The following is a 13,979-nucleotide window of genomic DNA, read 5'->3' as shown; positions in this document are numbered from 1 at the left end:
TAGAGACAGTTTGGAGAGAGCTGGAGACAGTTTGGAGAGAGTTGGAGACAGTTTGGAGAGAGTTGGAGACAGTTTGGAGAGAGCGAGAGACAGTTTGGAGAGAGTTAGAGACAGTTTGGAGAGAGTTGGAGACAGTTTGGAGAGAGTTGGAGACAGTTTGGAGAGAGCGAGAGACAGTTTGGAGACAGTTAGAGACAGTTTGGAGAGAGCGAGAGACAGTTTGGAGAGAGTTAGAGACAGTTTGGAGAGAGTTGGAGACAGTTTGGAGAGAGCGAGAGACAGTTTGGAGAGAGTTATAGACAGTTTGGAGAGAGTTAGAGACAGTTTGGAGAGAGTTGGAGACAGTTTGGAGAGAGCTGGAGACAGTTTGGAGAGAGTTGGAGACAGTTTGGAGAGAGCGAGAGACAGTTTGGAGAGAGTTAGAGACAGTTTGGAGAGAGTTAGAGACAGTTTGGAGAGAGTTGGAGACAGTTTGGAGAGAGTTGGAGACAGTTTGGAGAGAGCGAGAGACAGTTTGGAGAGAGTTGGAGACAGTTTGGAGAGAGTTGGAGACAGTTTGGAGAGAGTTGGAGACAGTTTGGAGAGAGCGAGAGACAGTTTGGAGACAGTTAGAGACAGTTTGGAGAGAGCGAGAGACAGTTTGGAGAGAGTTAGAGACAGTTTGGAGAGAGTTGGAGACAGTTTGGAGAGAGCGAGAGACAGTTTGGAGAGAGTTAGAGACAGTTTGGAGAGAGTTAGAGACAGTTTGGAGAGAGTTGGAGACAGTTTGGAGAGAGTTAGAGACAGTTTGGAGAGAGTTGGAGACAGTTTGGAGAGAGCGAGAGACAGTTTGGAGAGAGTTAGAGACAGTTTTGAGAGAGTTGGAGACAGTTTGGAGAGAGCGAGAGACAGTTTGGAGAGAGTTAGAGACAGTTTGGACAGAGTTGGAGACAGTTTGGAGAGAGTTAGAGACAGTTTGGAGAGAGTTAGAGACAGTTTGGAGAGAGCTGGAGACAGTTTGGAGAGAGTTGGAGACAGTTTGGAGAGAGCGAGAGACAGTTTGGAGAGAGTTAGAGACAGTTTGGAGAGAGTTAGAGACAGTTTGGAGAGAGTTGGAGACAGTTTGGAGAGAGTTAGAGACAGTTTGGAGAGAGTTGGAGACAGTTTGGAGAGAGCGAGAGACAGTTTGGAGAGAGTTGGAGACAGTTTGGAGAGAGTTGGAGACAGTTTGGAGAGAGCGAGAGACAGTTTGGAGAGAGTTAGAGACAGTTTGGAGAGAGTTGGAGACAGTTTGGAGAGAGTTGGAGACAGTTTGGAGAGAGTTAGAGACAGTTTGGAGAGAGTTGGAGACAGTTTGGAGAGAGTTGGAGACAGTTTGGAGAGAGCGAGAGACAGTTTGGAGAGAGTTAGAGACAGTTTGGAGAGAGTTGGAGACAGTTTGGAGAGAGCGAGAGACAGTTTGGAGAGAGCGAGAGACAGTTTGGAGAGAGTTGGAGACAGTTTGGAGAGAGTTGGAGACAGTTTGGAGAGAGCGAGAGACAGTTTGGAGAGAGTTAGAGACAGTTTGGAGAGAGTGAGAGACAGTTTGGAGAGAGATAGAGACAGTTTGGAGAGAGCGAGAGACAGTTTGGAGAGAGATAGAGACAGTTTGGAGAGAGCGAGAGACAGTTTGGAGAGAGTTGGAGACAGTTTGGAGAGAGCGAGAGACAGTTTGGAGAGAGTTAGAGACAGTTTGGAGAGAGTTGGAGACAGTTTGGAGAGAGTTTGGAGGTTTAGGAGAGTGAGGAGAAAAAGACAGGAGAGAATGGAGCCAGCTACGAAGAGAAGGATGTCCTCCCCTGTGTGGGAACATTTTGAGCTCATATCTCCCAACAAGGTATGTAAATTTCCACAGAAGATGTATTTTCATAATACTGATGGTGCAATAAAACCTATGTTAAGCTGTCTGTACTTTTGTACAAGGTGAGGTGTTTGCTATGTGCCAGGGAGCTGGGATATAACAACAACACCTCATCCATGCTTAGGCACTACAGAGCTTTGCATGAGAATAAGGGGAACACCGATTGTGGAGCAAGACCAGGTGAGCCAACATGCTGTAATGTTACTAAATGATATAACAATATCATACAATGCAATAAGTGACGTGTGTGATATTTATATTTGTGCTTTGTTTTTATTGTCTTTCCTCAGCAGAGCAATCTCAAATAGATGAAGACCTGGTTAGCATGGTGATTGAGGACTCCCAGCCATTTAGCATTGTGGAGGACAGCGGATTTAAAAGATTTGTTAAATCATTAAATCCTAGTTATGTTCTCCCCACTAAAAAGGTCATAAAAGCAGTGAACATTTAGTTTCTACAGAGTAAAATGTGAACAGGCAGGACTGAGGCTCAAAGCCTCAGTGTGTAGCTACACTACACACTGCTTCACAGCCACGTCGTACTTGTGAACAAAATGTTTTTACTTTCCTTTAGGCCCTGAAAGTCATGGTGGAGGCCAGGTACCAGGAGATGAAGGAGAAAGCTAAGGCCAGCATTGAGAAGGCAGCAGCTGTGAGTCTGACATCAGATATGTGGACCTCCATCAACACAGAGGCCTATCTTGCAGTCACCTGCCATTTTGTTGATGAGTCCAGCACATTAAACACCGTTGTTTTAGGAGTGCAATATTTTCCTAATGCACACACTGCAGAAAACATTGCACAAGTGAAAGGCACACTCATGGCAGAATGGGCAATTACTGACAAAGTCACATGCCTAGTAACAGATGGGGCTGCCAATATGGGGGCTTGTGCAAGGGAGCTAAGACTTAAACATGCCATATGCATAGCTCACACCCTGAACTTAGTGGTGAAGAAGGCCCTTGACCAGACCCCTGAGCTCTCTGACATCCGAGCCAAGTCCAGGAAGATCGTGGGATATTTCAGGAGCAGTACCTCTGCAAAGGTAAGTTCTTAAGTGGCTTAATTACAGTTTCTTTAATTCTACTTATGTGTATAGTTCTGCTCCCTTGACAATCTAATGTATGCTTTTTCAAATTGTATTTTGTAAGGAGAGGCTTTCAGTCGTGCAGGAACAACTAAGGAAGCCTCAACACAAACTACTACAGGAGGTGGAAACCCGCTGGAACAGCACTTACAATATGCTGGAAAGACTTTTCGAGCAAAGGGAGCCATTGGGTGCTGCTTTGGCAAGTCTCACAACAGACATCCCACCTATGTCATCTGAGGAATTTGGTATAATTTCAGAGTGTCTGGTTGTCCTAGCACCATTTAACGATGCAACCACTGAGCTCTCTCAGGAAAAAAGGGTGTCTGGGTCAAAGGTCATACCTTTGCTCACTATGCTGAATCATTGCCTCAATGAACAAATGGTAGAACCACCATCCATTGGATCTTCTCTGGCTCAGAAGCTGAGGATGCTATTGAGAGAGAAGCTAGATAAAATACAGACCATGAGCATTATGTTCCTTGCGACACTGCTGGACCCAAGGTTCAGAAAACTCGGGTTTCTCAGCCCTGCAAGAGCTAGCGAAGCAGAAAAAAGACTGAAAGCAGAATGTGCTTCCGTAATGAGGGCCTCCACCACCTCTTCCTCCGCACCACCACCACCACAGCCATCAACGTCACAATCTGTTGAGGCTGTTTCCCACGGTACCATTGTTATTGCATTTTAGTTGCATTTATATAAACTGAATGTTGGGTTTTCCACTGTATCTATTATTGTATGATCTACTGTACAATATAAAGCGCCTTGAGGCGACTGTTGTTGTTATTTGGCGCTATAGAAATAACATTGAATTGGAAATTGAATTGGTAGTATCTCATAAGACTCTCCTTTTTGTTTAGGTAACAACCTGTGGCGTCGCCTGGATGAGAGTGTCAGGCAGACACAGACACAAAATGTGACAGCAGACGCAAATATTGAGGTCCAACGGTACATGATGGAGCCAAATATTGGAAGGCTGGAGGACCCCTCTTAAATACTGGGAGAGACAGAAATATGTCTACCCTCACTTATATAAGTTAGCACTGACATACCTGTGTACCCCTGCCTCATCTGTGCCCTGTGAGCGAGTGTTTTCAAAGGCAGGGGAAATATTGTCCAAAAAAAGAAATCGCCTACGACCTGCCACAGTGGAGAAACTGTTGTTTTTAAATAAAAACCAATGATGTGTCCCCTAAACACTAATCACTGTCCTTGCCTCAATGTTACAAAAGCACAACCACTGTCCACACCTCACCTCCCAGTAAATGATCATTTCCATCTTAGGCATTTCCAAATGATCATTTTCCATACTGCCATGACTACAATATACATGTTTTACACACTCCTTTTATTGTTGACATTTACAGGCGGTGTGCAAAATGCCACACTCTTCAAATTCATGCCAACTAATATTTTTACGTCCAGTAGGTGTCCTACTAGAGCAAATGAAGCTTCAAGAAGCTTCGCGTTGGGGTGAACCAATTGGATGAAAAGCTTCAGTGCTTCATGGGGCTTCATCTGCCCATCACTACAATTTTGAGACTGCTGCATCCCTCTGCAAGATATCTCACTATTTTTGACTTTTCTGAGCCTGTCAAGTCCTTCTTTTGACCCGTTTTGCCAAAGGAAAGGATGTTGCCTAATAATTATGCACACCTGATATAGGGTGTTGATGTCATTAGACCACACCCCTTCTCATTACAGAGATGCACATCACCTAATATGCTTAATTGGTAGTAGGCTTTCAAGCCTATACAGCTTGGAGTAAGACAACATGCATGAAGAGGATGATGTGGACAAAATACTCATTTGCCTGATAATTCTGCACTCCCTGTATGTGATCCATCAAACCCAGAACCTTTAACACCGAATCACATACTAACCATGAAGTCCACAATCATCTCTCCACCTCCAGGAATGTTTGTGAAAGAAGATCTTTATCTCGTAAGAGGTGGCGTCGTGTTCACCTACTTGCCAACACTTTCTGGACGAGGTGGAAAAAGGAGTATTTGTTAAATCTTCAAGGCAGACAGAAGTGGACCAAAGAGCACAGAAATGCTAAGATCAATGATGTTGTCCTCCTGAAGGATGAGATAACTCTTCGCAACCAGTGGAAGTTGGCAAGGATCATTGAAGTGTACCCTGGAAAGGATGGAAGAGTAAGGAAGGTGAAATTGCTGCTGAGTGATCCAACCCTGGATAGAGCAGGGAAACGTACGTCCAAACCTGTGCACCTGGAAAGACCCATTCAAAAAGACAGTCATTCTGATTGAAGCCGAAGAAGATTCTCCACCGCACTCTGCTTAAAAGATAAGTCATAATAGTTCATTCAAAAGCAGTTCATTAGTTCATAGGCAATACTTTATTTTTCAAAATCACAAGTGATTGGTGGGAGTGTAACGGTGTTTTGCATTTTATGTTTGTTGAGCTGTATGTCCAGAGTTTGCTCTTTTCCACCCTCTGGTGGTGAAGTATAGAGGGTCCAGTTGTTTGCAGTTTGGGTCTCCACCCTGTCACTTTATGGTAGTGCACATGGTGTCTGCATGCTGCTCCACACATGGAGAAAATATTGTTCAAAGAGAAGAGATAAGTGAGAAAGAAGGCCATAAAGGACTATTTAGCCCCTCCTGGATGACAGCTCACGAGGTTTGTGTATTTTAAATGTTTTATTTTCTGTATTTAAGGACTTTTGATTGATTGATACTAAGTACAAGAGCGCATTTTGATGTGATGTTTTTCTTTTATTGTTTTGTCCATGAGCAGTTCTCACGGGTTGTCAAGACCAGAATAAACCCTGTTTTATAACTCTACATTGTGCCTACGTCAATCCTTGAGGGTGCTACAAATCTAAATGTTAAATCTAAATGTTACAGGAAATTATATATTTAGCTAATATGCAAATTTATTGTACGGCTCAACAGAAATACCAAAATAAAAGCTTTACGAAAACCTCCTGTGCAAAAGTGTGCCAGTAGTGGTCACATTGTGTCTGCTCTCCAATGATCGTCACTTCTCACCGCCATGAGCTGCTTCACTTCTTGCCTACGAGCATGTCCAGCGATTTGGCTGGACATGTGCTGCAGCGATTGTGAAGTCGAGACTGCAGCTGCCGAGAGTCCACTACTGCTGAACCTTTGGATGGCCGACAAAATGGATCTTCCGATGTTTTCAGCTAAGTCGCTGGAGGTGCTGGTAACTCACAGTTTTAAATGTAACCTAAGACCAACTCTTTCCTGGAAAATTTTGAAGTTGCTTGGGGTGAACCGCCTTGAAACTGTACCCTAATGTGTAAAACATGACATTTCCTGTTCACACTACATACTGCTGTGACCACAGTCAAATATGGCAGTTTCTAATGTGTTCAAAAGTGTGTGGTCCAGATTGGACAATCTATGTGTAAATGAGAGAAAATAAAATATTAATGGCCCAGGCAGACTGGCCAAATATGAAGCGGATCCAATAATATCCCTTGCACGTCCCCATATCACCAAGCATACTGTGGCCGATCTGTGCCAAACATCTCCTATGCCCACCCGGTGGTGATGGAGAATAACACCTGACCAAATGTAACACTGATGTATATCATGTGTGGAACCACAAGTAAAAATTTCATCTAGATTGGATGATGATTATAATCTAGTGCACATTTCCTGTTCCCACTAGGCACTAGACACCAACTGTTGCATTTCTGCCTTCACACTGTGAGTCCTCTGGGCTTATAAACGCAGCAGATACAATAAGGCCTTTGCATGTGTGCACGGGCCCTGATAAAAGGAATAGATACAATAGGGCCTTTGCACATTTTCTGCCCTAATAATAATAATGATAACAGTGTGTGAATGTGAGAGTGAATGAATAGTGGAATTGTAAAGCACTCTGAGGGCCTCGAAAAGCGCTATATAAATGCAATCCATTATTATTATTATTATTATTATTATTATTATTATTATTATTATTAATAATAATAATAATAATAATAATAATGAACAGAGCAATTACAAAAGGCCCAGTGACAAACAATGACAGTCACAAAAAATAAAACAATAAGCTTTAAGAGAAGACCATATGTAGGACCTTTATGTAAGACTGCGTTCTTCCATTTGTGCAACATCTCTAAAGTTAGAAATATCCTGTCTCAGAGTGACGCTGAAAAACTAGTTCATGCATTTATTACTTCCAGGCTGGACGACTGTAATTCATTATTATCAGGAAGTCCTAAAAACTCCCTGAAAAGCCTTCAGCTGATCCAAAATGCTGCAGCAAGAGTCCTGACAGGGACTAGAAAGAGAGAGCAGATTTCTCCTGTTTTGGCTTCCTGTTAAATCCAGAATTCAAAATCCTGCTCCTCACATACAAGGTCTTAAATAATCAGGCCCCATCTTATCTTAATGACCTTGTAGTACCATATCACCCTATTAGAGCACTTCGCTCTCGCTCTGCAGGCCTACTTGTTGTTCCTAGAGTATTTAAAAGTAGAATGGGAGGCAGAGCCTTCAGTTTTCAGGCCCCTCTTCTGTGGAACCAGCTTCCAGTTTGGATTCAGGAGACAGACACTATCTCTACTTTCAAGATAAGGCTTCAAACTTTCCTTTTTGCTAAAGCATATAGTTAGGGCTGGACCAGGTGACCCTGAATCCTCCCTTAGTTATGCTGCAATAGACGTAGGCTGCCGGGGATTCCCATGATGCATTGAGTTTTTCTTCTCACAATGTGTGAGTGAGAAATGTGTGAGATCGCACTTAATCATACTGTGTTGAACAGCATGTCTTTATCCTGTCTTCCTTCTCTCACCCCAACCGGTCGCAGCAGATGGCTCCGCCCCTCCCTGAGCCTGGTTCTGTCGGAGGTTTCTTCTTCTTAAAAAGGGTTTTTTCCTTCCCACTGTCGCCAAAGTGCTTGCTCATAGGGGGTCATATGATCATTGTTTTTTCTCTGTATGTATTATTGTAGGGTCGACCTTACAACATAAAGCGCATTGAGGCGACTGTTGTTGTGATTTGGCGCTGTGTAAATAAAATTGGATTGAATTGAATTGAAGACCTCACAAGCAACTACAAAAAGGAAGTCATCAGTCACCTGCAACAACTTGAAAAGGAAAACATCATTGACCTTCCCACATACCACCGACTATACCCAGGGTATGCTATACCCTACATATATATAGACTTACAAGCCACATTGAAGGTCCCACTCAGACCCATTGTTAGCAGTATAAATTCAGCCACCTACAACATTTCCAAGCACCTCGCCACCATCCTGGCACCCCTTGTGGGGAACGCACCCCATCACATCAAAAACTCAACTGACTTCACCAACAAGGTCCAGAGACGTACACTGGATCCACATTAAACTATAGTGTCCTTTGATATGATCTCAGTCTTCACTAGAGATGGACCGATCCGATATTACGTATCGGTATCGGTCCGATACTGACCTAAATTACTGGATCGGATATCGGAGAAAAATAAAAAATGTAATCCGATCCATTAAATATCACGAAAGCACCTCACAAAACTTGCGACACCCAAAGTTTTAATTTGATGTAAAATGAATAGAAGTCAATTACTGTATATAGTAACTATTAAGTCTAATATATATACCCTAGTAAGCTATAGTACTTTTTCCTTTGGGAAGGTACCATCTGTGCAGTCTGCAATTTTGTTGAAGAAAGATGTTGAATCTATTTAATATTTCTTGAAAAATAATTGATTTCTGTGCATTTTTTTTCACACTGCATCAAATTAAGGTTGATTACGTTGATTAAGCATCATGAGGTGGAGCGTGAGGGGTGGTTCCCTATTTTTTATTTATTTATTTTTGTTGTTGCTGGGAGTTGGAACCCTATTAGTTAGGTTGCTTAATATTTACGCTAAGTACTCTTTAAAATACCAGAATAGGGAGGATGGTGTAGGTTTAAGTTTATTAGATTGATCAGTATTGCTGAACTATGAAATATTTTTTTTTGCATACAGGTATAACAGAATAGCTTTAGTGTAGTTGTTGTTTTAAACTTGAGTATGAACTTATACAAAATGCAGCAAGATATTAAAAAACAGTTTTGTTGATTAAAAAACACTATATCGGATTCATATCGGTATCGGCAGATATCCAAATTTATGATATCGGTATCGGACATAAAAAAGTGGTATCGTGCCATCTCTAGTCTTCACTCTGCATACCTAAAATATAGGCAGTGGAGACTTTCAGAAAACAACTACAGCAAGCAACGACTACCCTTAGAAAACATATTTTAAATACTAGAGTAGGGTCTCTATAGACAAAAACATGGATGTGCCATGGGCTCCCCAGTGTCACTTATTGTAGGACAGCACCTAGCTGCTGGTACAGATGACACCTGGGTCATACATACCCAAATCAAATCAAATCACTTTTATTGTCACATCACATGTGCAGGTACACTGGTACAGCACATGTGAGTGAAATTCTTGTGTGCGAGCTTCACAAGCAACAGAGTTGTGCAAAATACAATAATGTAAACAAGCAAAATACAAGAATGGCTACATCTGAAACTAATAAATATATGTACAATATATAATAGTATATGCAGAGCAGGCTGTACCTGCTGCGGAGACTCAGGTCGTTTGGAGTGGAGGGCCCACTCCTGAAGAAATTCTATGACTCTGTTGTGGCTTCTGCTATCTTTTATGGCGTGGTCTGCTGGGGCGGCAGCATCTCTGCTGGGGACAGGAAGAGACTGAACAGGGTGATCCGAAGGGCCAGCTCTGTTCTAGGATGCCCTCTGGACCCAGTGGAGGTGGTGAGTGACAGGAGAACGGCGGCAAAGCTGTCATCCCTGATGGACAACATCTCCCACCCCATGCAGCAGACTGTGACAGCACTGAGCAGCTCCTTCAGTGGGAGACTGCGGCACCCACGGTGTGGGACGGAGAGATTTCGCAGGTCTTTCCTCCCCACTGCTGTCAGACTCCATAATAAAGACTTTAACTGATCAAGCACACACATCCATACATGTGCAATAATACTAAGTGCAATAATCCTTTCTGTCATCGTTGTATTTTTACTCAGTTGTATATAGTATTTGTATTTGTATTCTATTTTTATCTTATTGTATATTTATTTTATTTTATTCTACTGTATATAGTATTTTATTTTATTCTATTCTGTACAGTTGTGTACTGTATTTATTCTTATTGTATTCTAATTTTTGCCTCATAACTTTTGCACTGTCCACTCCTGCTGTGACAAAACAAATTTCCCACGTGTGGGACTAATAAAGGTTATCTTATCTTATCTTATCTTACAATATATAATAGTATATGCATTTCTGGATGTGTATACTAAATATTTTTCTACGTGTGTGTGTGTGTGTGTGTGTGTGTGTATACACATATTTTACAAATTAAATAGAGTAAACAATAAAATAAAATATGTAAAAATATACAGAGTTGAATATGTGCAAAACAGTGGCATTACTGTACAGTATGGAGTGCATAATGTTGAAGTTCCAGTAGTGAAGCTGAGGTGTCTATGACGTGTTCAGCAGTCTGATGGCCTGATGGAAAAAGCTGTCTCTCAGTCTGCTGGTACGGGACCGGATGCTGCAGAACCTCCTTCCTGATGGAAGCAGTCTGAACAGTTTATGGCTGGGGTGACTGGAGTCCTTGATGATCCTCCCCGCTTTCCTCAGGCACCGCTTCCTGTAGATGTCTTGGAGGGAGGGAAGCTCACCTCCAATTATCCGTTCAGAGCACCGCACTACTCGCTGGAGAGCTTTGCAGTTGTAGGCGGTGCTGTTGCCGTACCAGGTGGTGATGCATCCAGTGAGGATGCTCTCAATGGCACAGTGATAGAAGGTCCTGAGGATGCGGGGGCTCATGCCGAATCTTTTCAGTCTCCTGAGAAAGAAGAGGCGCTGCTGCGCCTTCTTCACTGTTTTGTTTGTGTGTACTGACCACGTAAGATCCTCAGCCAGATGTACACCAAGGAACCGGAAGCTGCTCACTCTCTCCACAGCAGCGCCGTTGATGGTGATGGGGGTGTGTACTTCTCTGCACCTCCGGAAGTCCACTATCAACTCCTTTGTCTTTGCGACGTTGAGGGTGGGATGGTTGTCTTGACACCAGTGGGTCAGGGCGCTGACCTCCTCCCTGTAAGCCGTCTCATCACCATTGGTGATAAGACCCACCACTGTAGTGTCGTCCGCAAACTTCACAATGATGTTGGAGCTGTTAGTGGCCGTGCAGTCGTAGGTGTAGAGTGAGTACAGGAGAGGGCTCAGTACACACCCCTGTGGAGCACCAGTGTTCAGTGTGATGGGGGATGAGGTGATGCTGCCCAGTCTGACCACCTGGCGTCTGTCAGACAGGAAGCTAAGGATCCAGCTGCAGAGGGAGCTGCTCAGTCCTAGATCCTGCAGTTTCCTGTCCAGCTTCGAGGGAACGATGGTATTGAATGCTGAGCTGTAATCTACAAACAGCATCCTCACATACGTGTCTCTCTTCTCCAGGTGTGACAGGGCAGTGTGTAGTGTCAGGGCTATGGCATCATCAGTGGACCTGTTGTGGCGGTATGCGAACTGTACTACAAAGGAGAATACTTTGCCATTTTGGGACTGCACTATGTATAATGAGAAGAATGAAAACCTCAGTACTGAAGTTTACCAGGAGCCCCCACACACAGACCAGTACCTACTCTTTGACTCCCACCACCCTCTGAAAAACAAAGTTGGCATAATCAGGATCCTGCAACACCGGGGAGAAAACATTCCCCCTGAGCCAGAAGATAAAAAAAAAGGAACACACACATGTAAAGAAAGCTCTTAAAATATGTGGTTAGCCCAATTGGGCTTTCATGAAATCAGAAAACTGTCTATCCCCCTCCCTTGCTTCTCACCAATTTGCTTACAGAGCAAATCGGTTCACAGAGGATGTCATCACCCTTCATAGAGCACTGAGCCATCTGGAGAACAGGAAGTGCTACGCGAGGATGCTTTTTGTGGACTGCTCAGTGTTCAACACCATAATCCCAGACATCCTCACCACCAAACTGGACCACCTTCAGATACACCCTGCAACCTGCTCCTGGATCAAAGATTTCCTCACATTTTGGCCTCGGTTTTTCCGACTTGGCTCCACCTCTCCTCTGCACTGTCACTCAGCACCAGCTCCCCAAAGAGTTGTGTTCTCAGCCCTCTACTGTATGCCCTGTTCACATATGACTGTATACCAACTGTGGTGTGGCTTGCGGTGCTGTGCTGTGCAAGGAAGGCAGACGCACCTGCACGGCATCCGCAATCATGCCCTGCCGACTTAAGTATTGTACTGGGTCCTGTGTTTGGGGTTTGGTTGCGTTGAGCTTGCAGCGGGAGAGCTGCAGCTCTGTGTGTGCTAATAAAGTATGCTGCAAAGCACGAACATGCACCCGGGTCTGCAGTGGGTTTCTTACACCAACCTACACAACCAATGTAATCTCAGGTATGCCAATGACACCACAGTGGTTATGCTCGTCTCTGATGGAGATGAAACGGGGAACAGGGAGAGAATTTGTCCCACTGGTGTTTAGAAAATAACCTGAAGTTGAACATCCTTAAAACAAAAACACTCTAAATAGACTTCAGGAGGCACAGACAGGTCCATGACCCTCTCATTATGAATGGAGAACGTGTGGAATCTCTCTCCACCTTCAGGTTTCTGGGCACCCACTTTTCGGCTGATCTCACCTGGACCCACAACACCAATGCTCTGGTAAAGAAGACCCAGCACTGGCTGCACGTTCAACTTGTCCATAGGAAGAATAACCTGGAGCAGAAACTACTGCCCAATGGTCGGCGCCTAAGGTCGGTCAAGTCCCACTACTTCCCCTGGGCCATTTAATAATAATAATAATAATAATGGATACTTTATTGATCCCCATGGGGAAATTACTTGTTTTTCTCTGCATTTGACCCATTCACTCAGTGAAGCAGTGGGCAGCCCACTAAGCAGGCGCCCGGGGAGCAGTGTGTAGGGACGTTACCTTGCTCAGGGGTACCTCAGGGTAGCCGTTAAGTGGATTCGAACCGCCGACCTTCCGATCATGGGGTGACCACTTTACCTACTGAGCTATCCCTGCCCCTTTGGAGTGTCAACCCAAACTATCCTCCCATACCCCAGCTCCACCCACCAATTGGTGCCATGGCCTTTATCACTCAGGCTATTCCGACCAAGTCTTTTCTTTGCACTACCTCCGACCACTTTGCAACTATTTTGTAGGGCGATCGTGGCTCAAGAGTTGGGAGTTCCCCTTGTAATCGGAAGGTTGCCAGTTCGAGCCCCGGCTTGGACAGTCTCGGTCGTTGTGTCCTTGGGCAAGACACTTCACCCGTTGCCTACTGGTGGTGGTCAGAGGGCCCGGTGGCACCAGTGTCCGGCAGCCTCGCCTCTGTCAGTGCGCCCCAGGGTGGCTGTGGCTACAATGTAGCTGCCATCACCGATGGGTGGATGACTGGATGTGTAAAGCGCTTTGGGGTCCTTAGGGACTAGTAAAGTGCTATATAAATACAGGCCATTTTCCAACGTGTGCCTTACTCTTATTTTGTATATGTCCCTCTTGATTGTTTACATTTCTCCTGTCCTATTGTTTGCTATTTATATTTTATTCTGGCACAGTTGGTGTGGAGCACTTACAATGTTGTTGTGCTTTGGGAGTATGGGCTGTCTGGCCCACTGTGCGGGCCATTCAATCCTTGCATTAGCTTAGCCACATAGCCGGCAATAATCGGACTCATTTCCGGTGGGTGATGGACTTTGTCAGGGTTGCCCTTTGTCACCGATTCTGTTTATAATTTTTACAGACAGAATTTCTAGGCGTAGCCAAGTAGCTGGAGGCTTTCACTTGGGTGGTCTCAGAATCTCATCTCTGCTTTTCGCAGATGATGTGGTCCTGTTGGCTTCATCGGGTGATGGCCTCCAGCTCGCTTTGGACCGGTTCACAGTTGAGTGTGAAGCAAGGCAAGGCAAGTTTATTTGTATAGCACAATTCAACAACAAGGTGA

The 13,979-nt window shown here is 44.2% G+C and overlaps 1 protein-coding gene across 2 annotated transcripts; it reads left to right on the top strand.

The window, feature by feature from the left end:
• Nucleotides 1-1,962: 1,962 nt before the first annotated feature.
• LOC146707020 (E3 SUMO-protein ligase ZBED1-like) lies at nt 1,963-4,103 on the top strand. Of its 2 annotated transcripts, XM_085460826.1 has the most exons (4): nt 1,963-2,059; nt 2,170-2,923; nt 3,030-3,630; nt 3,826-4,103. In XM_085460826.1, the coding sequence occupies exons 2-4, from the start codon at nt 2,465-2,467 to the stop codon at nt 3,957-3,959; spliced, it is 1,194 nt and encodes a 397-aa protein (XP_085316952.1). In that variant the 5' UTR covers nt 1,963-2,059; nt 2,170-2,464; the 3' UTR covers nt 3,960-4,103. The 2 variants fall into 2 exon arrangements, with proteins under 2 accessions (XP_085316952.1, XP_085316951.1); XM_085460825.1 differs by having other exon boundaries at nt 1,963-2,923.
• The last annotated feature ends 9,876 nt before the right edge of the window (nt 4,104-13,979 follow it).

Source organism: Copadichromis virginalis, linkage group LG6 (genome assembly GCF_057382275.1).
Source record: "Copadichromis virginalis isolate Kocher_CV1m ecotype Utaka linkage group LG6, C_Virginalis_male_GT1.1, whole genome shotgun sequence".
NCBI lineage: Eukaryota > Metazoa > Chordata > Actinopteri > Cichliformes > Cichlidae > Copadichromis > Copadichromis virginalis.
This window is presented reverse-complemented; position numbering and strand designations above follow the sequence as displayed.

Coding starts and splice junctions, on each gene's coding strand:
- LOC146707020 (XM_085460826.1), top strand. CDS start 2,465: ATGGTGGAGGCCAGGTACCAGGAGATGAAGGAGAAAGCTAAGGCCAGC. Junction 2,924..3,029: donor GGAGCAGTACCTCTGCAAAG/GTAAGTTCTTAA, acceptor GTATTTTGTAAG/GAGAGGCTTTCAGTCGTGCA. Junction 3,631..3,825: donor TGTTGAGGCTGTTTCCCACG/GTACCATTGTTA, acceptor CTTTTTGTTTAG/GTAACAACCTGTGGCGTCGC.